The 24,367-nt window shown below is 44.2% G+C and overlaps 1 protein-coding gene across 5 annotated transcripts in view; it reads left to right on the top strand.

Annotated features, from left to right (window-relative positions):
• The window catches only part of STRBP (spermatid perinuclear RNA binding protein), a 37,042-nt gene extending 12,897 nt beyond the window's left edge, over window positions 1-24,145 (top strand). Inside the window, exons 5-17 of one of the 5 annotated variants that reach the window (XM_086475541.1) lie at window positions 3,522-3,616; window positions 4,032-4,127; window positions 4,851-4,962; window positions 5,522-5,619; window positions 6,078-6,189; window positions 6,901-6,993; window positions 7,835-8,034; window positions 10,287-10,445; window positions 12,321-12,455; window positions 13,372-13,512; window positions 15,199-15,322; window positions 17,439-17,483; window positions 24,122-24,145. In XM_086475541.1, the coding sequence (XP_086331667.1) occupies window positions 3,522-3,616; window positions 4,032-4,127; window positions 4,851-4,962; window positions 5,522-5,619; window positions 6,078-6,189; window positions 6,901-6,993; window positions 7,835-8,034; window positions 10,287-10,445; window positions 12,321-12,455; window positions 13,372-13,512; window positions 15,199-15,322; window positions 17,439-17,483; window positions 24,122-24,126 (1,415 nt within the window). In that variant the 3' untranslated portion in view covers window positions 24,127-24,145. Of the gene's footprint in view, window positions 1-3,521; window positions 3,617-4,031; window positions 4,128-4,850; window positions 4,963-5,521; window positions 5,620-6,077; window positions 6,190-6,900; window positions 6,994-7,834; window positions 8,035-10,286; window positions 10,446-12,320; window positions 12,456-13,371; window positions 13,513-15,151; window positions 15,323-17,438; window positions 17,697-20,060; window positions 20,507-24,121 lie in introns of those variants that run through there. The other 4 variants (XM_009945910.2, XM_086475540.1, XM_086475538.1 and 1 more) reach the window with 4 other exon arrangements.
• Window positions 24,146-24,367: the final 222 nt, after the last annotated feature.

Below are 24,367 nucleotides of genomic sequence, written 5' to 3'. Positions count from 1 at the left end.
TTGTCAACTTGCCTTTCATCTCACATGTAAGATAGGCCGTTGGGTTCCGGGCGCTGCCGCTGGTTTGCCCAGGAGCCGCTGGCAGGGAGCAGAGCCTGCGCAAAACTGACCAAGGTTTCCACGTTCGGTGTGATTAGCACTAATCTGTCCTCTAACCAAACCGGCAAGGTTAGGCGCAACGGACCTCGTTATCAGTGCTCCCATTTGTTCTGTAGGAATGCTGTGTGTGCCTTCATGCCCTGATGTCAGAATGTATCGAAAAACATTCCTGGATTTCTCTTCAGTCCCCACCTCTTTGGAAAAGTGTTCATGTTTAAGATGTGGTGTTTGCCCTATTTGTTTTTGCTGCTTGTTAGCAAAAATAAATAGTGGACCCGTGTGTGTGCATCTCAGTGTTTCTCACAAATGGCTATCCATAAAGCTCTGCTTTCTCATGTCGACTTGAGAAGTCAAGCACCTAAAACAACTGCGTTTTGCATCAGTTTAAAATTTAAACTTCTTAAGAAACTGACGTTTTAGTCATAGCATCCAGTATAAATTGGGCTTTCCAGACCAGAACCTTGTAGCTTGCAAATGGTACAGTAGCAACGAGCTTGTGTAACGAACAAGTTCATTGACCAAAGCGGGGCCGAAATCCCCTCGCTCCTCGGGCACCGCCTGCATAAACAGCCTGTCGCTGCGGCTGCTGGGCCGGCAAGCAGCCCGCGGTGCTCCAGAGGTGCCCAAGCGCCTTCGAAGGGGCAACGAGCCCCAGATTGAGCTTGCCTCTGCGGAGAAGAGCGCGCTCCTCGTGGGGCTGGCTGACCCACGGGTGAAGTTGGCAGCTGCCGCCTGAAGAGCAGACACGCGGCGTGGGGAGAGAACTGCTGAAGGACTGGTTCTGTCTTGCGTAGTGTGAGCTACTGTCAGGGCTTTATTATTAACCGTTCGTTAAACTCCTTGTATCATGCCCTTAAAACCACAAGGAAAAAAGAAAAAAAAAAAAGGAAAGCTTTGCAATCGCATTTGAAAATTTTGATTGGGTCTCACTTTCCTGACTGGCAGAGCATGAAGAAACATGCCGTTCTCCTGAGGGCGTGGAAAGGGAGCCTGCTGCAAGCCGCTCGCCCTCCTCACTGCCTGTTCTCTTCATCTTCCTGTTTAATAGAATCTTGCACCCAAAAGTTGGCTGACTGCAACATCTGCGAAAGGGGCTCGGGACGCTGAACTGGCAATTGGCAAAATTCTCCAAGATACTTGTGATTTAGACCTTTGGAAATAGCCTTAATCCTGCAGGGGAAAAGTATGATTCTAACTTGTTGAAACAAATTAAATCTTACAAGGTTTTTCATTCACCTGAATGACAGACGACGTGTATTCTCTTCATGTTTTGTAGTTTAAAGGAGAAATTAATTTACTTTGTCAATGGCTGCAACACACTTGAGCAAAGCCTTGTACAATACTACGTAAAAAGTCATAAAAACACTACGCATTTAAAGATCCAGTTCGTTGCTAAAAATTAATGATTTTGTAATCAGTCACCTTTGCCATTTCTAACGTTTTAAAATAAGATTCTGATCACTCATTGACAGTAGTTGTTTTATATGATACATGAGCTTTAAGCAGATGTTTATATTGTCCGCAGTAAAGTTCCTTGCAGAACTGCACAGATGTTTCGGGGCACACAGTCACTGAACGTACGTTACTCCTGAAAATAACCAAACTGCAAAGGAAATTTAAAAGCAAATCTTGGGTTCCCAAGTGACCTTTTGTGCTCGCAGAAATCCAACGCTTTGAGACTTTGCAGCTTTTATTTGGAAAACAGGCAAGAGGAGTGATTAATCCCAATACTGTAACGCTGTTGAGGAGGGCAATGAACAATGCAAATATCTGCTGCGAAGTTCACTGGGGTTAGAAAAGCAGCTTATAGCACTTCATCTCCTGCTGCCCAGAGCCAGCGGGCGCGAACCGCAACTAGGAACTGTCAGACAAGACACCTGGTTCTGTTCAGTTTTACACTGGGCTTGGTGGTTTTTTTTTTTGGCTTTGGGCACTTTTATCCATCATAACATAATGTGCTTTTACCAGAGTGACCTTCCCGTTGAACGGCCCAGGAGGTGAAGCAGCTTCACCGTGAAAGATGCAGTCGCACGTGCGACCAGTGCTATCCAAAGGGACCTCCGAAAATGTACTTGGAGATGTGACTAATACGTTGTACTACAAACTGCTGGTACTTTTTTCTCCGAACTTGTCCTCATACTTTAATGTCTTGCTGGATTTTGCTTATTGAGCACAGCCTTCAGTTCGGTATTTCATCCAGGCCTCCGTAGGGCTCTCACGGCCTGGAGAATTGACAGCTACGAATAATGAAAAGACCGTATTTCCAAATTATTTATTTTGAAATAAGGAATAATTGGGTATCCACAGGAAATTAACATATTCAAGGTTTTAGTTGAGCCATGGGTTCATTTAGTCCTTCCAATATATTCTTCTCATGTCAGCTAAAACCTAAAATCTTTTTAACCTGATTCCATAGATATGTAAAATCTGTCCTTTGCACAGAGTTTCCAGAGAATCTGGATGCTGGTAACTCCTTATGATAAAAAGAAATAAAAGAAAAAAAAAAATGAGGGAAGGAGGGACTGAAGCATAAAGTCCCTCAATGTATAATCGGATGTGACTGCTAAAAGCAGTTTGTTGCATGCTGGATAAAAAAAAAAGGGGGGGAGGAGGAGGAAAAAAGGTGTAAAACTGCACAGAAGATACCAGTGTCTTGTCTCAAATCCTTCTCTGAATTTCCTCTGTTTTCCGTTGCTGTTGGGAAGAGAAGTTTTTACAAGAGGGGGCAACCTCTGTAACACATTAATAATCTGGAAGTTACCAAACTTACCGACTTCTTTCATATGTTCTGGTTATATGAAAGACTAATCAAACTGTGAGATTTCTTACTGGCATTTCTTGAATATTTCCATGACTGCACTGCATTGGCTGGTACTGTTCATGCAATAATATTTCAAATACATTCAATGTTTTCCTTTTGAATTCTCAACAATTGCACGGACATAACTTCACTTTCTATCTATTACGATGTTTTTTATACTCTCCCAAGAATATCTTCCTCTTGTCAAAAGAAGCTTGTCTCTTTGAAGTTCTGTGCCACCTTTGTGGAACAAAAGTCACAAAGAAGGGAAAGAGGAAAAAAAGCCAAATACAACCAACAAAAAAAAAAAAAAAAGGAAAGAAAAGTGCTATATAGCTATTTTCTGCCCTGAAATGTGTTCTACATTTTTAATAAGATCCCAGATTGTCTGTAGCAGTGGCCATCTTTATTATTACTATTATTTTACAAGGAGTGAATGCCTTTGCTTCTGTTGCACACGGGCACATTTACTACCTTTAATGGCTTGTTTAAATTAAATAACACAGTGCACTTAAATTCTGGGAGTCTTATTATCTCATTGAGATGCTGCCGCTCTTTTTGTATTGTGACAGAAACCCCTTGGTCAAATTGTATCTGTCTCTTTTTATCCCATTTTTACCAGTAGATAATGTTGCGATGAAAGATCCTCCGGACTTATTGGACAGGCAGAAATGCCTGGAGGCCTTGGCGTCTCTGCGGCACGCCAAATGGTTTCAGGTTGGCTATTTGTTCTTACCTTGTTGTTATTGTAGCCTTACGAGGTTTAATTTGAGACAGTTTTAATTTTAATGCCTCTTTAATTGCTGACTAGTCCCTCATAGAGCAAAGGCCTAGAATTCCGAATTCAGTGCTGTACTGTGCAAGGGCGAACGTGGCAGGTAGTCAGCCAGCTGGTCTAGAGTTGTCATGAGGCTACAAGAGCAATCTTGACGTTTTGCTTCCTTTTTTATATGTCTCTCTAAACTGAAGTATTTTACTTTTTATATAACTGTTTTTATTTTGCATGAAGCTGATTAAGCATTAAGTAATAATAATTAAAAAATCTATCCCAGGACTCTGTCCATTTAAAAAGAAAAGCAAAATTGAAGGCCAGGTTTTTGCAGGTGTATTGGAATCATTCTGTTTGTTTTAGGCCAGGGCAAATGGACTAAAATCATGTGTAATTGTCCTTCGTATTCTGCGGGATTTGTGCAACAGAGTCCCCACATGGGCACCACTGAAAGGATGGGTAAGTACAGAAAGAGTCAAAGGCCACAAGCTCAGGCCTCTTATCTCCTGAGACTTGTAGCAGTGTCTGGACTGGAGAAAACAGTGCATTGTATGAAGCTCCTCCTTACACCCCCTTCCTTTTACTCCCCAGTAACTCCTACCCGTGTAGGCAAGTGCTTGTCGGAAGGAAAGAGAACGCGCGTATTTGTCCAGCCTGTGAGATGGACAGGTACCGTGGAAGGAGACGTAACGTTGTGGGCCTTGCACATCCTCGAGGGTTTGCAGCAGAATCCCACTTGTGTCCCAGTTTAGCTTGTCAGAAACAGCCTGCTGCCACGACAGGGCTGCTCCTACCAGAGATACCGTGTCACGTTAGCAGGTCTGGGGAGGGCCGGCTGCCCTGTGTGTCCAGGGAGCGCTCTGGAGGTCAGCGGAGGCAGTTTTCTCTCGCACAGAACCGGTAACCTTTGAGAGGAGGAGAGCGTTCGTGTGACTTGGCTGCAGAAGGCTCCTTGTAGGCTTCCTGCGCCAAGAGCTGGTTTCCTCAAAAGGTGACTCAGAGCAGGGAACAAACACACGTGCCGTGGACTGTCCTCCGGGATGGCCGTCTCGGTCGGCCAGACCCGCAGTAGATTAAAAATGAAGTAAATTGGTGTGAATGTTCTTCCCCTCTGCCCCTCCATGTTTAACTGCATTACGTTTGCCCTTGTGTCCATACTAATTGTAATTTAATGTCTTCTAGCCACTCGAGCTTATATGTGAAAAATCTATAGGTACTTGTAATAGACCTTTGGGCGCTGGGGAAGCATTGCGGCGAGTGATGGAGTGTTTGGCATCTGGAATTCTGCTTCCTGGTAAGGGGCCGGATTAACCTCAGGAACGCAAAAGGTTGATCAGCCTTCGCGCTTTGCTGTTGCTGTATGATGAGGTGACAAACGCCTGCCTTGAGCTCCTGACCTGCCGCGGGGTTGAATGAATGGCTTCTCATTTGCCATTAAAAGGGGAAAAAAAAAAGGCAGTTGCCTGGTGGTGGCTGTTTGAATGAGAACCTCCAAGGCAGTAGAGGTTAATGGGGAACACAGGTTTGTTTATAACTTAACCCCGATCTCGTTAAGGGGTTGCAAACAAATAAATAGACTTAATGACCAGCTGTGTTCTATAGATTCATCGAAATCTACATATCTATCCAAATTATTTGGGGTTTTTTAAGCCTGCTGCTTTTAGTTCATGCCGTTACACGCGTGCAGCATTAACCCTGCAAGGTCTGCGGCCGTTGCCGCAAGTTGGGGTTGGCTTTGTGCGGCGTGGGAGTCCCTTGCTGGCGAAGGTGTGCTTCCCACTCTGCCGAAGGCTGAGGCTCGTTGTGGCTTCTCGTTTGCTCTCAGTAATCTGCTTTGCCTCTTTCCCTCCTAGGAGGCCCTGGTCTGCATGACCCCTGTGAACGGGAGCCAACAGATGCTTTGTCGTATATGACAGTGCAGCAAAAAGAAGCCATTACGCACAGCGCTCAGGTAGCAAACTCGTACGTCTGAGGAGCTCGATACTGTGAGAGTGAAGGTTTCAGCTCATTAATACAATTTATTCTCTGCCGGGATAGCTTGTTTTAATGGGTCCTGACAGTTCTTCCGGTGCACTGCCCTGGAAAGATTAAGTGGAGGTTCACGAGTGCAAGAGTTAAATGTCTGTGAAATCTAATCCTTACAAAAGGCACTCAGCGTCTGTGCACCCCTTGCACCGCAGGTGCTTATGGCACAGAGCCCTCCGTAGGCTCCCTGCGCCCTGAATTACAGAGACTAGTGACTTCTAAATCCTCACACATCAGCATTTTCTCTAGCTATTGTAGAAGGTAGCTGTAGAAGCTGTCTTCTCATAGAAGTGGTTTTGTGTCTACAAACTTATTTAGAAACTTAAGACAACTGAGGTAAATCAGTGCTGCGATGTAACTTGCGTTTCTGCTGTCACCTTATAGCATGCCCTCAGATTATCAGCCTTTGGTCAGATCTATAAGGTTTTGGAAATGGATCCCCTCCCATCAAATAAGTCATTTCAGAAATATTCCTGGTCAGTAACTGACAAAGAAGGTAGGTATTGTTTGCTCCAAAAATCACTAATTGGGCAGTAAAATAGGGGTTATTTTAGAATGGGTGCAATTCCTGAGTTATATGCTGTGAATGCAAGGTAAAGGCTTTTCGTTGTGTTAAACATGGGTTTTTTTTTAAAAAAAAAAGTCATTGTTAGGAGAAAATCTGAAGTTTTGTTCTCTGGAAGTACCAACAGAGGAGCGGCAGTTCAGCTAGAACGTAGCTGGTGATTTTCTTTAAGCACAAGTTCCTTTGGGGTCTGAAGAGTAAAAGTAGTGTTTATGATTCTTGTGCTGGGGAAGGAGAGACTGTAGACTGATCTAAAAGCATATAACGAGTGTCCATAGCAAGAATTACGCAAGAATTCCTCCTAGAAAACAATATGCATCTAATGAAAATAAATTTCTATGTATATTTTTTAAAAAACAATAGTGTTGGGGGTCTTGCCTTAGCCTAAATGTAAAAAGAACACTGCAGACTGACACTGCTTGTGTCACGCATGATACTGGGCACAGACCTCTTGGGTGGCGTGGTGCAGCCAGCGGTAAGCTGATGCTGGCTCACGTGTAGCGGGAAGAAAAGCTCTGACTGCTGGTTGAGTTCTTTTTCATTATAAACATGCGAGGAACAGTACGGGACTAATCGGACTCCTGCTGTGGAATTTTGTTTTTCTAATAGCATATCCATATTACAAGGAAATTTATACCCTAGGTACAGGCTCCTCCGCTCTTAAGAGACCGTTTGAAGATAGTGTTGGGGATGATAAAGATCCAAATAAAAAGATGAAGCGTAATCTGAGGAAAAGTAAGTGCCACACTTCTCCATTCTGTTGTCAAAGATCTGTTGTACAGTGGGAGCTGGTTTAAAAGCTTCTCCGTGTTGGTGGGGAATAGCATGTGAAAAAGTCTTTGGATCAAAAAATGTTGTCTCTATCACCCCGCATTTGGAAAGTCAAACACATCCCTTACTGTGCATCTGGATTTCCCTTGACACGTCTAACTAACTGAATAATTTACGTTTTTAAGCGGAATTACCTGTCAAGTTACAGTAAAATGGAAGGTGCCCAAGCAGCTGAGGTATTTTATTGATCATGTCCCTGTACTGTAATTCTTTTTTTTTCCAAATACTGCAGTGACTTGGCTGTGTGAAATTTGCCTTTTTGCATCTTTCCCCTTCTTGAGCTAGTTGTTGGTCCCAAGACCTCCCCCAAGAAAAATAAAATGCTTAATCTGCAGAACACTGACATAGCGTGTATGTGCAGACTAAAGTCTCTCAGCATTGCTGGGTGCCGGTCCGTTCTGGGGGCTGTTGTCACTGTGCTGCTTTGTGCCAGTTCCAGACCTGGTTCCTCACTACCTATAAAACTTGTTACTCCTTTTGTAGCAGCCAGGAAGCATACAGCTTGCTGCGAAACAACTGTGTTTACAGTATAAAAAACTGGGTCGTTATAGTTGTTAACAAGTAGAATGGCTTATTAAAGGCTTAACAGCGTTACGGCTGTCCTCGACCTCAGAGAGGCTGCGGGGTTGTTTTGTTCCTTTGTGGGGACGGAAGGCAGTGAAATACAAACTGTTTCATTTTTCTGTTCATCTTGTTTTGTTCGTTTTCCCTTCCCCCCGCCCCCCATTCCACCCTCTTGTCCCAGTACTAGACAGTAAAGCAATAGATCTCATGAACGCTCTGATGAGGCTGAACCAAATCAGGCCGGGGCTTCAGTATAAGCTGCTGTCGCAGTCTGGTCCGGTCCACGCCCCCGTCTTCACCATGTCTGTCGATGTCGATGGTACGACGTATGAAGCATCGGGACCTTCTAAGAAAACAGCCAAGCTCCACGTGGCGGTGAAGGTAAGGCCGCCTGCGGTGATCTGCTGACCCCAGATCCTGGGACACAGAGCATGAAAGGTGGTTCGAACGAGTAATAGGCAATCTCAAAATGGAAAAAAATTGGATGAAGCTGAGCGGCTGCCCAGGTGCTCCAGACACAGCTGGGCCCGGGTCGAAGAGCGTCGCTGGTCTTCACCAGCGGAGGGGAGGGAGAACTTCCCAGGGCTCTGCGGGTCAGCTCACGTGAGATTGGACCGAAGGTGGTGCTTGAGTTGTGGACTGGAGGGGTTCGGGTTTGTTCTGTTCTGCTCCTTCATGCTGGTGGCTCCCCCTTTCTCCCCTTCCTTCTCTGTGTCCATTCCTGGGTTGTGAGCCCCTGGAAACGTGGAGTTGTTCCCTGCCTTCGGTACCTTTGCACCCGGGGACAAACAGCGTACGTACGCGATTGGTCTCCAGTCAGTGTGTCAGTAAGAGGCAAGTGTCACTCAGGTGCTCGTCACCTGCTGTTGCTGCTCCTCGGCGCTCTGCGTGACGGAGCTTAGGCCGGTGGAGCAGCGACAGGCTCAGCACCCAACATGAACACCCTTGTACTGCACGGGGACAGTTCAGGCTGCTAAAGCAGCCCGAGCCTGCAGGGTTTCTGGGAAGAAACAAGCTTCCTACAGACAACAAATGTGAAAGAGAACCTCTTTCAACAGAACTGCACTGATGATAGGATCGAGCCCATCTGTCATTCTGTGCTTCGTTTTGTTTTGAACAAGAATTTCCTTTTTAGGAGCTTCATCTGGCAACTTTCTGCTTTCCTTTGATTTCCGTTTTGAAAATCCCATTGTCCCATGTGCTTTCAAGTTCAAAGTGTCGAGAAGTATCTGAGGGAATGTGTTGTTCCTCCAGGAAAAGTAGCTCTCTGCATGTGTGTCCTCCCAGACCTTCTGCCTCATTCTTTTTATTTTGCCTCCCTCCCTGCAGTTGGTTTTTTTTTAAAAAAAAAAAAAAGAAAACTTGCCCTGAAAAGCTGTGACTCCTCTGCCCTTGAACCTCTCTGCATCAGCCAGATCTGTGCTCGTACCTTCCCAGCTCTGTTGTCTCTAAATTTACACATCTACAAATCCTGGGCTACGCTTCAAACCATCCATGATTCAAGCAAAGAGGAGATGGGTGGTGCGGTAGCGACTGGTGGTTTTTTTGCTTCTTTCCTAGCAGATCTGGGCCCTGCTTTCCCAGACTTACAAAAGGGGAATAACGTGACCATTTCACTTTCTAGATCTGACCTTTTTGAAGCTTAGAAGCCCTAAAATGCAGCCAAATGTACCACGACTGTGTGGGAGCTGAGCCTGGAGTTACCCACGCAGCTGTTGGAACACAGCGGTTTTTGCAGACTCTGTTCTTGGGACTAAATTTTCAGCGGCATTCCAGGTTCTTTCCGGATGCTCTTGGGCCTGTGTGTGGTACCTCTGTACAACCAGGTCAGGTGGCTGGTTAAAGGAGGAGCCGGCCTGGCTAGCGGAGGATATTTTTGAAGGCACTGATGAGTAGTGCCTTGATCAGTAAAGTGTCATTCACTGCACAGCTGCTGGTTGTCAGCAGCGTGGAGAAAGCGTGGAGGTCGTGGCGCGGCTCACTAAGAGGGAGGCCAGCCAGCCTGTTCCTCTGGTAGCTGGGCGTTCCCTCACCTCACATCTCGGCTCAGGAATCTGCTCCCTGTGCAGCTCCTCTGGGAGCATCTACCCGCTGGCATCCCTGAGAGATGCGAGCAAGGGAGGTGGTAGCAGTTCTCCAGCTTCAGGGACGTGTTTTGTATCCTGCTCGGGTACCCACCAGCTGTTGCCGGTGGTTTCCTAGGGAACTCCAGAAGTACCATCTTGCAGAAGCACAATGCTGTAATTCTCCTAAGACTGTCTTGTTTGCCCTACAGTCAATCTCTTGATCTGTCCATACACGCAGAGAGGGGGAGAAAATGGTTTGCAAAACAATCTTCTTGCCACGCTGTTAAGCGGCGTCATGCGGTGGATGCAATTCTGAATTTTAATCGATTATTGTACAAGGAATTGTTGAGATGATGAATGATGCTCATGAGTACTTGCCGTCTTTGAGACTAAAATGCTACTTTACCCATTGCTATGGGGTGGTTCTCCATTTCAACACTGGAGAAAACGCATTTCTAAGCAATCTGCCTGTATTAAGTGTGTGGTGGACATTCTTCTCTGTTGTGACCAGCTTTGTTTCTCTACTGGCACCTGTTTTACAGTTCATTTCCTGTGGCTTTGCTGTAGGTTTTACAAGCGATGGGCTATCCAACTGGTTTTGATGCAGATGTGGAGTGTATGAGTTCTGATGAAAAATCAGATACCGAAGGTAAAAATGAAACAACATCTTCAATCTCAAGCAATAATACTGGAAATTCCACAGCTGACACCTCCGCTACCCTAGAGGCGAGTACTGCGGTAAAACGTACAAGTGATGGGGAGGTGTGGGGTTTGGTTTTTTAGTTTTCAGCCGTTTTTTTCCCTCCTCCCAGAAGAGGATGGCGTTTTAGTTAGGGTGGTGGACAAGGAATTGAGAGGTAGTTTCCAGTCTCAGATCTGCCACAGGCTTTGTGTCACTGTGGATAAATCATTGATCTTTGTGCCTCCTCCTTTCCTTAAGTTAAGGTGGGGCGGCCATCTTGTCCTCGTAAGACCATAAACTCTTTGGGACAGGGGTGTCTCTTCTCGTTAGCTGATGAACGGTCTTAGGCTGGGACAGCTCCGTCTTGTTTGGTGCCTTTGGGCTCCAGTAATGCAAGTTTCACCGTTTCTGTTTTGTAATAGTGGGTTTGTCAAAAAGGTATACTTGCATAGTAATTTAAAATGATACATGTGAAGACCAATGAAAATATAAAAATTCATGAGGAGATGTTAAGAAATGTAAAACCTTCTGTGCACACTGAACGGACTAGAAAATGCTGCATTGAAAATGCTCCAGTTTCAATAGAATACACTTTAACTTTGGCACTCGTAGCTGAAGTCAGGTGCTGTAAGGACCGTGCTGTGCTTGTTTGCTCACTGAAGTAGTGGGAAATAGAGTATTCCTCAAAGGACAAAATTCCAGTAACTTTAGTAACTTTGGCTGAATGTCCTCAGGAATCAAGCTGTGATCGCTGTGTAGTACATTAACTGGGTATTTTCTTAAAGTATTTCTGCCATTTGTTTCTTCTGGCCATTGAGAAACCAGGAGGTTTCAAACTCGTGCGTAGATGCCATCCCTTTCACCCTTCCGGATCTCCTCGGCCAGTGTTCGTAATCACTACCGGGGACTTTAGAGAAGCATCCTGTGCATAGACTAACAGCTTTAGTTTGTGTATTTGTCTGTCTGCCTGGCAGCTCTGCACAAGCTCTCGGGGGGCTGTACTGATAAACCATTCTAGATCCCTGCTCGCTTTTTTGTTAGAATGCTTTTTTTTTTTTTTACAGGAGGTTTGTGCTGTAAATGTACTTTATTGTTCTGTTCTTCAAATACTTGTCAAGATGTTAAAACAAGACTTTGCGTTTCCATGTTTACACTTTTGAGACACTTTACTTTCAAAGGGGAGGTCCTGGTACTAGGACTCCTGATCTTTATCCAAAATAAGAAAATATTGTTTTGATCCTTTAATCTTCATTAGTGAGTAATCGTTTGTATCTGTAGCTGGGTGCACTCTAATGCAGGTGCTCTGAGATCGCAGCTTTACCTTCCGCGCTTCCCAAACAGTTACAGATCTTTCTGCTGAAACATGCGACCCGGGCTATGAGTCCTCTTCAGTCCGAGCTCAGTAGTGCCAGGACGTAATTAGATCGAGCAGCAGAGATGAGTGCAAGGTTGGGGAGGCTAATCTCTCCTTCCAGTGATAAAGCCTTCCATTTCAAGGAACTTGACACCGTGGCCTCCGCTTCAGGTTTGGATGCGCTCAGGGCTGACATTCCAAGCGCGGCTGGTGTAGTGTGCGGTTTGTGCAGGCACCAGACCAGGCCACGAGGACAGTAGTTCTCACCCACAGAAATAAAGAGGGTGTGACTTCTCCTACGGTGCTCTTCAGAGAAGAGACACTCCACCTGCGGTCCGAGCGCAGCACGCTACGCTGAGGCCGAGGCAGGGTTACCTTCATCCGGGTCTGTCCTGGGCAGCCTGCCGAGGCCTGTGTGGTGGGAAGAACGAGCTATTGCAGAGGCTTGACCCGGCGATAACGCTGCGTCCTCTCAGCGGCTGGCGCTGAGCCGCAATGCTGTAGGTGTTCATGTGCCTTTTGGAGAGGTAAAGGGTCTAAATCAACACCGTGCCTGTCTCTCTAGGTAAGAACTCAGGGTCCCATTCTCACAGCAAGTGGCAAAAACCCGGTGATGGAGCTCAATGAAAAAAGACGAGGTCTGAAGTATGAGCTCATCTCCGAGACGGGTGGAAGCCACGACAAGCGCTTTGTGATGGAGGTGAGTGAAGCAGAGTTACAGAGTTGGTAGGTGGTTTTATGAACAGTGCTGCAGTCTTTGGGGTTGCTTGCTGCTACAGTTCAGATTTTATGCATTTTGCTTTTTGCAGTGCCCATCTAGGGTGGTGATGTTTTCAGGGTTTTGTATCTCTTATTGCTGCTGTCATGATTAGACTTGGGGAAGGAATATCTTCTGTGCTTTAGGAAAACACAGTGAGATATAAAACTGGATTCTGACAGCCCCAAACTACACCATGTCTTGATGTGAGGAGGAGGAGGAGTGAAGTTAGAAGATCCACAGCTTGACAAAAATACGCGATTTGCAAATTTTGCAAACATACTTGGTGTAACTGCATGTCAGTGACCTGATTTGACTTTCCTGTTGCCAACTTACCAGGGGTATTTGGAATGACTGTACAAGAGGGTAACCTAACCTGATTTCTTCATCTACTTGTGCTCTCTCTGAAGTAGCACTGGGCTCTGAAGTGGTGTGAGAGAGCATCCCAGTTGAACAATGTATGTATAGTGTAGGCAGAGATGTTGGTATATAAGGCCCTAATAAAGATGAAGGGAGCCTCAAAGGATCACTAAAGCCCCTGTTTCCCAGCAGGATCATTCATGAGTTGAGAAGCTCAAGCTTATTCGCTAAATTCAGTATCAAACAGATACTGGTCCTCTTTGAATTACACTTGTAGTTTCCAGATTCCTAATACCTGTGATCTAATGCTTCACGGGATCACTCAGGTAGTCTTTTATCAGCTTCATAATCTAGAAGCAGCAGCAATTTGTCACATAAAGCGCTAAGGATTTTTATTTTTAACTACTGAAGTTCTTTATGGATGGCACATCTGGCAGTGGGTGCAGCATGATACTCCCAAGGATGGATACTAGGCATAAACTCGTGTCTCAATTTTCAGGTAGAAGTAGATGGGCAGAAGTTCAGAGGTGCAGGCCCAAACAAGAAAGTAGCAAAAGCAAGTGCTGCGTTAGCAGCACTTGAAAAACTGTTTTCTGGGCCTAATGCAGCAAACAACAAGAAAAAGAAGATTCTTCCTCAGGTAAGAACTGTCACTTGCTTTTCGGCCTGCTCTGTGATCACAGCTTTGCGTTGTTTTATGATAAAGGAACTTCTACAGGGAGCAAGTGATTTCAGTCTCTTGTTTTATGCACACATGTAAGGTTTCTATTGTTATTCTTCTGTAATAATTATTGTAGTATAACAATATAACCTGATAGTTGGGACCATGTTGTGGGAAATATCATAGAGAAGGAGGCACAGAGAGGCAGGCGCTGGTTAGCGGGAGGAGATACAATACGGTCAGTGGTTCAACCAGGGATGATGCGGAAGCCTCTTGTGTTTCAGGCCAGAGTCATAAGTGTGCTCCCTCGTCGTGTAAGATGTGTAGACTTAGGGGGTAATTAATTTATAGGCAGGTAAAGGCCTTAACTCTAGATTCTGGTGTAAACGTGAGATTTTTGCACCTTTTTTGCACCTTTTCAGCTTTTCAGATGAGCCATTTTGTTTGGTGAGGAAGGCTCCTTTAATACAATCTTGGTCTAGTGTATTGGGTTTTAACAGCCACAATGACCTCACAAACCTATTAAAATTAAGGCTGAACAGAGCAGAAACTAATCAGCAGTGTTCTTCCTCCAGAGCACTACAGTCTGAACTAAGTCCTGAGGATTACAATTTGTGTCTCTCTTGTGCTTTAAATACATTAGAATTAGGGTTTTCTTGTCATTTCATGCTGGAGCAGAATGTATCATAAAATACACTTACAAAAGGCAACAGTCAAGTTTGGGTCTGTTTTTTTGTTCTGTAACTAGTAAGTCCTCTCCATTTCACTAAGACCTTTGCTTAGGAGTATTTCAGTTTCCCTTACTGTGCGGGAAGTCTAGCTTCACTCTAAATGAGAAAAACCCTACCTCCCAGGATAATGTTCCACATGCAGTTAGATGTGAAAATGACCTCTGATTCAGGCACTTCCTAAATTCTGATTTTTCTTTTTTTGTTGTTGTCCATGTGTTCTTTTTTCAGTAGGTCAGTGATGGCAATAACCACCAAACTTGTCTTTGAAATACTTGGGTTTGCATGATTTTGTGTTCAAGGGGCAGTCGGGGCATCTGATGCCCTGAGCAACACCAGCTTCTGTAACCCCTTGCTGTTCTTTCGCTTGTGGTCGGTGACAATGGGAAAAGGCGGGCAGAGTTCCAATAAAGCCAGGGTAGAGCAGTCCAGCGTCGTCAGGAGGTGGTTATTTGTCTTCAGGGTGAAATCCTGGCCCTACTGAAGTTATGTGGGTTTAGAAGAGTAGGAGAGAAGCAAAGACAACGTTGTAGATCGAGGAGAGGGAGCTTGTAAGTGGGTGGGAAGGACAGCAGTGAGGCAGAGCAGAGGAAGGGTCAGAAGCCCCCCGCGTTCGTTCAGGCTGGCGCACCCAACCCTGAGGTAGGTAACGCCCAGCCTGAGCACGCCGGCTGCCAGGCCTGAGAGCAGTGCAAGCGCCGGCCGCTGGTCACACTGCTGTCCTCTGCAGCCGGGCCCTTGGCAAGGGACGCGCGTGGTTCCTGTCGGTCGGACTCTCGAGGGCGGTACTCCTCCGGTCTGTGTCCGCCTTTGACAAGGCTGGTGCATCAACCACGGTTAAAGAGATTTTTCAAAGGTGGTGATTTAATGCAATGGCCTTGTATTTCCAGCGACACCGTCACTTTCTGAATTGCTGTTTTTTTATCGCTCTGGGCAGACTAAAGGCGTTGTCAATACAGCTGTTTCTGCAGCAGTCCAGGCTGTTCGAGGCAGAGGACGAGGTGCTTTGACACGAGGGGCGTTTGTTGGGGCAGCTGCTGCCACTGGATACATAACACCAGGTAAGGCACGACACTGACAGCTCACACTTCAGATTTTGTCTGCTGGGGTGTTCTTTTCCATGTCTGTCCGTCACCTCTGCAAGTGATTCCTTCAGCTTTAATCATCTGAGATGAAGCAGAAGGGAGAATTCGTGGGGCTTTAAATAAATCAAAGAGCTGAAAAACCGGCAGTACCTGTCCTTTGTGAGTGTACAGCTTGAAGCTCGGCGTGCACAGAGGCACAGTGGCTTTCCTGGCTTTATTATTATGTTTCTTCATAGTTCACTGCCACAGCACAATTCCCAAAACTCTCTTCCTAGCTAAGAACCTCCTAGATCATGTGCCCTTTAGCATCAGGAGTGGCTTTCCCAAGAAACCCTTGTGGAGATTTAAGTTGGCAGGCATGGGAGTCACTGTGCTCCCAGAAACTTTCTACATGAATTTCACAGGGGAGCACAGCAGCCGTTAGTAACTTCTGTGGTGGCGAACAAACACAAAAAGAAAAGGATTTCCGTTCGTACTCTGGCTGACGTTAATTCATCATCCCTGCTGCATTGTTCTGGTTAGCAGAAGCATCTTTGGAAATCCAAGGGCCCTCTGGTTCCCATTTATCCTTGGTGCAGAGCAGGTGAGTTACTGGTCAGGATATCTCATGGCTGATTCCTTGGGGCAGATTTGCAACCATCAGAAGAAAAACTGTTCCAGCTTGAAGAGCTGAAGTGCTCGGCTACCGCTGGCTGGTACAAAATAGCGCAGGCTTTTCTGTTGTGGTGGTTTGTTTTTAAAATGACAGGCACATGGAGTGTAAGGTGTTAAAATGTAAGCACAAGAAAAATTTAATGAAATGTTCACTTTCTCATTCCCCTGATTTTTCAAATTGCGTTGTTCTTTGTGACTGTACATGTCTGAGCCTTGCAGGTGACATGCAAAGGGAATATAACCATTGGTTTTACTTGGAGTAAGAACCACAACTTTGTAAGAATGCGATGCTGGAGATTCCTTAGTCAAAGCAAATTCAGTATCTTCCAAAAAATAAAAACTTATATTCCTCATGCTCAGGTTTTCAGGTTACAGCATGAGCTCTAAATTATACCCTTCAGCGGTTCACACGTGCTAATAGCATAGCCCTGGTGTTTGGTAGACTTGCTTCCTGGCACAGCCGACAGCATGTTGTCTTCATTGTCCCTGTATGTTCATGTAATTATAAGTATTAAAAAACAGTAATTCATTTTTAATGGCTGTTAACATTATTTTTGGAACTGACTGTCTGCCTGAGGAGTCATTTATGAGACTTCAACCTGCCAGGGGCATGCTTATTGCCAGTGTGGAATTACTCCAGAAATAAGTTTAATTCCCCAGTCGCTGTAGTTGTTAAGCTTTTATTGGCCTTGGCCTTCACAGATTGTTTCTCCTCATCCCCTATTCTTCTCAGAAATCTCTTGCTTTTTGTGATGGACACAAGTGATCCCACCAGGAAAAAAAGCTGTAAAGCCTTCATAAACTACCGAGATGTGGTAACTAAGACGGGTGTTGCCACTGGTGCTTTTTGTGTCACCCCACAGTCATACTTAGCTCTTTGGGGAAAAAAGTTACTGTTCTCTGCTTGCCTCTGGGTGTTCAGATGCCCTTTGTGAAACTCCCTTTTGTCTGTTGGAAATGGCAGAGGAAGCAGAATTCACAGGAACTTTACTGATAGTGATCTGCCACGGGCATGCAGCGTTCCCCCCTTCAGAACACCAGCTGAGGAACGTGCCTGTGCTCTGCATTAGACTGTGTTGGTATTTTAGGAAGAACATAAGCAAATACGGGATGTCTGGATCATGCCAACTCCATGCTCTGACAGTTACAGACTTGAGGGCTTGAGCTGGAAGAAAGTGCTGAGGCCGTGAAACATGGAATTCGCCTCCGATGCTGAGGCTGAAGCCAGTCATTGGGTGGCTGCTTCTTCAAGCCACCACGTAGAAGGGTTTTGGTGTTTTCAGCAATGCTGCTATACATGTATTAGTTTGGGTTTGTTTTTTCTGTTGTCCTGCTTCGTGTACCAGAAAGGGTCCCTCCCTGTGTGCTGGTGGGCAAACACTGATTGTCTTCAGGTACTGCAGGAAATGACCCCATCTCTTACCTGTTTATGTTGCAGGCTATGGAGCACCCTACGGGTACAGTACAGCTGCGCCAGCTTACGGTATGTACAGCCCAGTAATTAACAAATTAGAAATGATACAGAAACTGTTGTGGCAGTCCAAATGTGGCAGTCCAAGGAGAAATTCAAAGAGATTAAAGCTCTTAAACCATGACAACAACAACACTTTTATGCCATAACCTTGTGGTTCTTTTTTGGTTGGAGTAGCTTTTTTGCCTATGCTTTGCCTGATTTGTGGAAGGACTGCTTGTTCTAATTGCCTGTTCCCTTTCATTCTGAAACTGAACTGAAGTAGTTTTCCTACTTTTTACAGCCAGTCTGTGCTCCATTCAAAGACTACCGAAGGGCCTATCTCAGCATCTCTGACCCGTTTGTCTAAATGGCGTTACAGTAACATTGGCAAAACGTTTGTCCCCAAGTGTACGTGGCTTGTGGACAAAGCTCCCCTAATGCTGTCGACTCTATGACGTCGATGTGCATATACACCCCCCCACCCCCGCAGGCTAAACCACTGCTGCTCGGGACCAGCAGAATGGGTTTTGGGTAGCCGACACCGTTAGCAATCAGACTGCAAGGAAGCTAGGACGTGGTGATCTGCCACAATGCTTTTTATGAAGCAACGTGGTGGTATTAGGCTGGCAAAGCACTGGTTTCGTGAAGATTGCAAAATAAACTAATAACCAGACAGCTATGATGGAAGGGTTTGTCTTAACTCAGCTTCTCCCTACCCACTGGCTTTTTTTATGCTGGACTAACAATGCACACCTCTAACCGGCCCTTTTGGTTACTTTGAATGAGGTTTATGTGGCAATGGGAGCAAAGCGGTTTGGAGTCAGTGAGATGTCCTGGCACACACCGAGCGAGCCCGCCAGAACCAGTCCCACCGGCCTGTCCGGTCCCAGGGACTGCCTGAAGGCTGCTGCTCAAATGGCAAGTTGAGTACGTTCCGAGGCCTGCAGTTTCTCATAGAGGAACCAAGCCTGCAATTTGCTATTAATTTTCTAGCTTTTGTAGCGTTTGTAGTACTTGCTCCTCTCAAATTTGTATTGCTTGGGCAATACCAACTCCCCTGATAGCATTATAAAAGTTAAAAATATTTTGAAACGTTCTTTGGCGGTACGAGCTATAAACAGTGGAAGAATGCTGCTGCGTTATTGAAAATGTTTGCTTTGCTTGACCAAGACCAGCTGGTCCTAGTCTCTGCTGGGGCAGTGGAAAGGGGAAGGAGAATGGGCCTGTGGGCTGCGCTCAGGGTGGAATTCTCCCTTCAAACCCGAAGCAAACCTCTCTAGTTGTAGAACTCCTGCCCTATTGACTGGCCCAGTGCTTTGACAGGAGGGCAGCTGCCAGCAGGGCTGTCCCGCTGCGTGTGCCGTGTGGTGCTGTCTGTTGTGGGGCACTGCACCAGGACAGCTGCCTGTTTTCTCAAGGAAAAACAAAAGGAAATGTAGTTTAGGGGTTACTGCATGTTACAGATTTCTTTTTTTTTAAAATCCCTTTGGTTCTTCCCAAGCAAGTCAGGCTGTAACTAAGACGAGGGGTATCTGCACGTGTGTATTTTCACAAGCAGTGACACCCAGTGACAGAGAGGAATCCTTCCCCTGCCGAAGAAAAGAACCCGATTGTCACCAACTTGCCTTGCAGCTTCTCTGGCTCTTTTCATTCATTCCTTCCGTTTTATGGTTTTTCTCATGATGCCTATTTTGGGAGCTGGATTTTACTCACTTAGCTGTGTATACGTGACATATCACTGACTTCAAAGCATTGTGGAATTGAATGCCCCCATTTTTCACATAAAGAGTTTCTGTTTTTAATGTCTTATGATTGTGATGCGGAGTATTGGGATAATGCTTTTTGGCTGTAAGGTAAACATGTCTCTTTGCCTTTGTAAGCTGTTGCATGTTGGGAAACTTCACTTTGATCATCTGGTGCTCTGGAATACCTGCTGTTGCTGCTTTGTGATTTCTAAATGGATACATAGGTTAAATACTAGAATTTAAATAGGCAAGATTAAAAAAACAAACAAACATTTAATTGTGCAGAAGTTTGCGAGGCCACAAGAACTCTATAATAATCATGAAATCAGGCAGATATTAATCTTTCCAGATTTGCCACTTCAATACAGGAGAGGAAATGCAGAATAATGAAGCAGATGCAGAATATGCTGTAGGTGCTTGATTTTTGGCTGACCTACCTGGATGCTTATCAAAACTGCTGAACAGTTTCCCTGTGAGTTCTCTTACGCACAGCAGTGCCTGTCTAGCATATATGCAATTGTAACTGGCCTGTGAAATTAACTCCAAACGAGATAGTAGAGATGAATTATCATAAAGATTATGAAGTAGAGCTTCAAGTCCAAATACACCCTGTGCTTTTGAGAATATCGCTTACTTTAATTTTACCGAACACCAGGACAAAAATAAAAGCAAGCTTTAAGCGAGCCATCTGTCTGAAACAGCGCAAAGTGGTGAAGTGTTATGTGGATGGGACTCTGCACCCTACCATCCCATTGACTGACTGATCTGGAAAAGGTTAATGAGAACACTACTGTAAGCTCTTATCTGACTTTCTTGCATCACTGAACTTATTTGGAGTCCTCTCCCTTTCTTCTCTCTGTAGGTTTACCCAAGAGAATGGTTCTGTTACCAGTTATGAAATTCCCAACTTATCCTGTTCCCCACTACTCATTCTTTTAGCAAATGGCAGAAGCTAATTCCTATTGATTGAACAACACAGTACAGTACAGAATGTTAGAAGAAAAAAAGCCTTTTTATCCTGTTTTATTTGAACACATACTTGAGCAAAGTCATTTGTAAAGAAACATCTTTTTCCTACTTTTTGATTTTAACAAAATGCAAAATTAGTTCTCTAAAACTTGAAAAAAATGTTCTGTGAAATGTTACCTCATTTTCAAATAACTTATACCAGCCTTCTGTTATAGGGAAGAACTAGAAGCTTAAATCTTACGTTTTAAATGAAGTATCCGATTATGTAAAATTAAATTTGTGAAGGATGTATAGAATATAAAACACTGATCACAAATAAACTGTTTTGTTGTAACACAAGAGTACTGCCTGTTTCCTAATGCAGTCACACAGATTCAGTTAATGACCTGTACTTGGTGTAGGGTTATTAAATGCAGGGCGTAGTTCTTTAAAAAACAGAAATTAAAAATTAAAAAAAAAAAGACAAACAACAAAACCAACGAACCCACACAATAGAAACTTTACAGTTAACATTTAACTTTGTAAATATTATGGTGTGTAATAAACTTAGTAAAATATGGGTTAAAATACTGTTTTATCTTATTTTTTATAGTTAAGCATCAGTACCTGAGTTTCCTTATAATCTTTAAGATCAGCATACTGTAACTGTGATTTTAGACACAGTCTTCATTATCCAAGAAGGCTTTTCACTTGTACACAAAATACTGAAAAACAAACGAAACAAAGGAAATTAACCTCAGACTGTCTCTCAGTATCAGGCTGCATTCTGTGAAGTAGGCAGTTCCCACAGAAGCGCTCTCGTTACGCAGTTACAGGGATACACAGTTCAGTCCGTATTGCCCAGAGAAAGGACGACGATAATGTTACAATCAGGTTCTTTAGAGCTCAAAAGCTGCTTGTTTTCCTTTCTTTTCTGTTTTTACAAAAAAAAAAAAAAAAGAAAAAAAGAAAAAAAAAAAAAAAAAACCATAAATTGCACTTGTTCTTGTGGCCTTCTTCACTTTTAAGATTGTCTGCCCACCTGTGATTTTTTCCATCCACCATTTCTACAGAAAGCATTTTAGTTGTCGATCTTATATTCAAACAAAAGGTTCTTCTTTCCCCCTTACATTTATAAGAATCTAAAGCAGCAACAAGGTCCCCATGAAAACTTGCTATTTAATTGTCCCAGTTCTTGTTGAGTGCTGCTGTGAAAAGTGACACACTTCAGCCATAGGCCAGTACTTTCCTCAGAGTCGGTGCTCAAACCCAAAGAATCCTCTTGCCGAGGAGGAGCGTGCGCACCTGTCCGAAATTCCGGGACAGGCCCCCCGCTCCACGCTGCCTCCCCGTTTTGTAGACTTCTGCATAAAAACTGCCGGGGGCTCTACCGAGGGATTGGAGTGGTCTTTATTAAGGTATCACCCCGCAAAATAAGCAGCGTCGTTGGCTGCACTTCTCAGACCTCCCCCGTTGCCTGTCAGTAGGTGTTTGCCTGGTTGGTGCCCTTTGAACGACGGCCTTTCCCGCCTGTGGCTACTGGCCCTGCTGCTGAGGCAGGGGGAGCTGTACCTACGAAGAGGGTGTAAGAACGGTGCTTCAAGCAATGCAAAGTTCCTCCTCCCCGACGCCTCCCGTTCTAGGGAAAGAAATACTAGAAAAGCTCAATGAGGGGTGGCTCATACAAGCAGCTGCTTGTCCTGGAGTGAACTGCAGCTGTTATTCTTAAGCGAAGTATCTGTGCTTAGGAATGGGTTTATACCTGAAGGGGTTTTTTTTCTGCCGTAGCTCTCGCTTCCGTTTGGTGCTGGTGGTACTTTAATAAAAAACGTAGCTCGACTGAGGAGCAGCGGCGAGCCTGCTGTTGTCATCCACGCCCGAGGGCTGAAAGACAGAGCAGGGGCTGTGGGAGGGAGTCAAATTGAGAGGTGCTCGTCAATCACTGATATACTTTGCTGGCCTATGGATGAAAGGAAGCCATCACGGAGCAGAAAAAGCATGGCTGATAAGAGCCCGTTTTTGTTAATCAAATACTCGTTAAAGGAATCTTTCCTCTGCGCACATTTCCCCCCCCCCCCCCCCCCCCTTTTGGAGTTCCCCTGATTGGCAACTGTTCGTAGTTTCTTTTCTTTTATTTTTTTTTTCTTTTTTCCAATCCCCAGCTTTGTAAAATTTCAAACAAAATATTCTCTGAACCAATTCTATACGACGAACGTTCGTAAGCCAAATAACTTGTTCTTATTTCAAGAACCCGGAGGGCGCTATGCTCTTTTCCAACATGATGGCAGTCATTTCAGATGATTTATAGAAGTCATTTTTTTTATTTTTTTGTCATTTGTTGGGAGTTACTAACCACATTGTAAACTTGCCCCCTTGCTGCATATTTTACATTTCTCTGCTTTACTGAAAATATGAATGAGCTGTCAGTTCTTTGTTTAGAAAGTGGTAACCTTGGAAGTGGTAGATGTTTCAATACCTTCAAAGACTTAAAAGTGCCCGTTACAATGAAAATTCCACTTGCAGCTGAAAGAGCAGAGAAATTTAAATGGAGCTTTAGCTTCAGCCAGTCTCTCTGAAATTAACGTGAAGTTTTTGCTTCTCTGCTCTTTTCCCACTGTAGGTGGTTTTTTCATTGACAGTCCCTATTGCCAGCCTCTCAGCATCGCACCTTTTATTATTCACTTGGGCCCTCAAGATTTCTTCTCTGACTTCTAGAACCATCAGGTTGTGTGGCTCCAAATGGCATTTTGTACATGTCTTAAAAGCAAGAACAAACGTGGCTCGTTTTGAGGTTTCTCAACTTCAGACATGGAATCTGAGCTTTTTTCCTTTTTTTTAAAGTGTTTTTCTCACTTCTTGAACTTTGTTCCATTTGATGAAAAGCAATACTTACTCCAAGCCACAGTCCTTTCTTTGGGTACATAGCAATAGATGTGTATATACTTCTGGTTATTTCTTTACACTGAAGGGAATGGCTGGGGGAGGGAAAGGGGGGGAAAACCAAACACCAAACCAAGAAACAAAACGTAGCACAGTGCCTGCTTTAAGCAGAGAATCCCGGGTTTACTTTCACCCTTTGAGGAATTCAGAATTTTAATACTATTATTTGCATGTTTCCTGTAAAAATTGCTACAAAGACTTGCATCGGTCACTCCTGAAGCAGCAGTGCTTTGTACCACTGTGCAAGTCAGCAGACGTGAAATGTAGCAAAAAGGCAGAAGAAAAAAATAGAACATATATTTTTTCCAAAATCTAACTAAATGATATATTCTCTCTCTCTCTTCCCCACATCATTAATATGAGGCACAAAAAGGGCAGGCCTGAACTTGACTTCCAAATGGATTGCTTTTGTGTCTCTTGAAATCCTCACCAAACGATAGGAAATGTAGTATTTGGTAAACATCCAGCTCAAAAAACTTTGCTGCTCTAAATTTACAGAGTTTTTTTTTTCCTGTTAAACATTAGTATGTTGATATTTTGAGATTGTGAATCAGCAATTAGCAATAACTGAAAGGTGAATGTTTTTTTAAATGGTATTGGAACATCTGTATGTTGCAGCTTAAGACTTTTGAGCAGTTTTCAGCAGGTTAATACCACTTTATTCTCATTCTCTCCGGACCTTCATAGCCATATGCACTTGTATAAAATAAGCAGAAATGTAGTGACTGTAAGCTGAGATCGTGATATAAAAGGTAAGAGATTTTATTTTTAGCTTAAAGAATATTTTTTATTGCTTTTTTTCTAAAAATCTCATATACCTGTGACAATCTTGTATATGGCGCGTTTTTATTATGTCTTGTTTAACTCAATGTTTAAACAGGTAATACAAAGGTCTGAATGCCAACTTTGTATTTCTCAAGGCCACTTCAAATATTCCAGTTTCGGTTAAAAAGGAAAAACTTACTTAACACTTTTAAGAAATTGTTTGGTTTTATCAACAGACTGTTCTCCTTCAAATATTTTTCTCTCGTGTAGCATAAAAAGCTGTATTGATACTGCTGGGTGTCAGGCTCTGCATTCCTTGCACACCTGTGGAAGCCATGGGGTAGGTACCAGAGCCAAGGCCGGGGCCTGCACTGAAAGCCGTACTGTGGTTATAGGTACGTGGAATAAAAGTGAGAAGTGGGATGTGTGATATTGTCTAACTGATACAGAGAGAAATTATTTCCCTAAACTATTAAAGCAAAACTCTCAATGAAGAATGAAACACTTTGACGATAT

Source organism: Leptosomus discolor, chromosome 19, assembly GCF_034619465.1.
Source record: "Leptosomus discolor isolate bLepDis1 chromosome 19, bLepDis1.hap2, whole genome shotgun sequence".
NCBI classification, from domain to species: domain Eukaryota; kingdom Metazoa; phylum Chordata; class Aves; order Leptosomiformes; family Leptosomidae; genus Leptosomus; species Leptosomus discolor.
The sequence above is the reverse complement of the archived record's forward strand: the minus strand, read 5'-3'. Positions and strand labels throughout refer to the sequence as shown.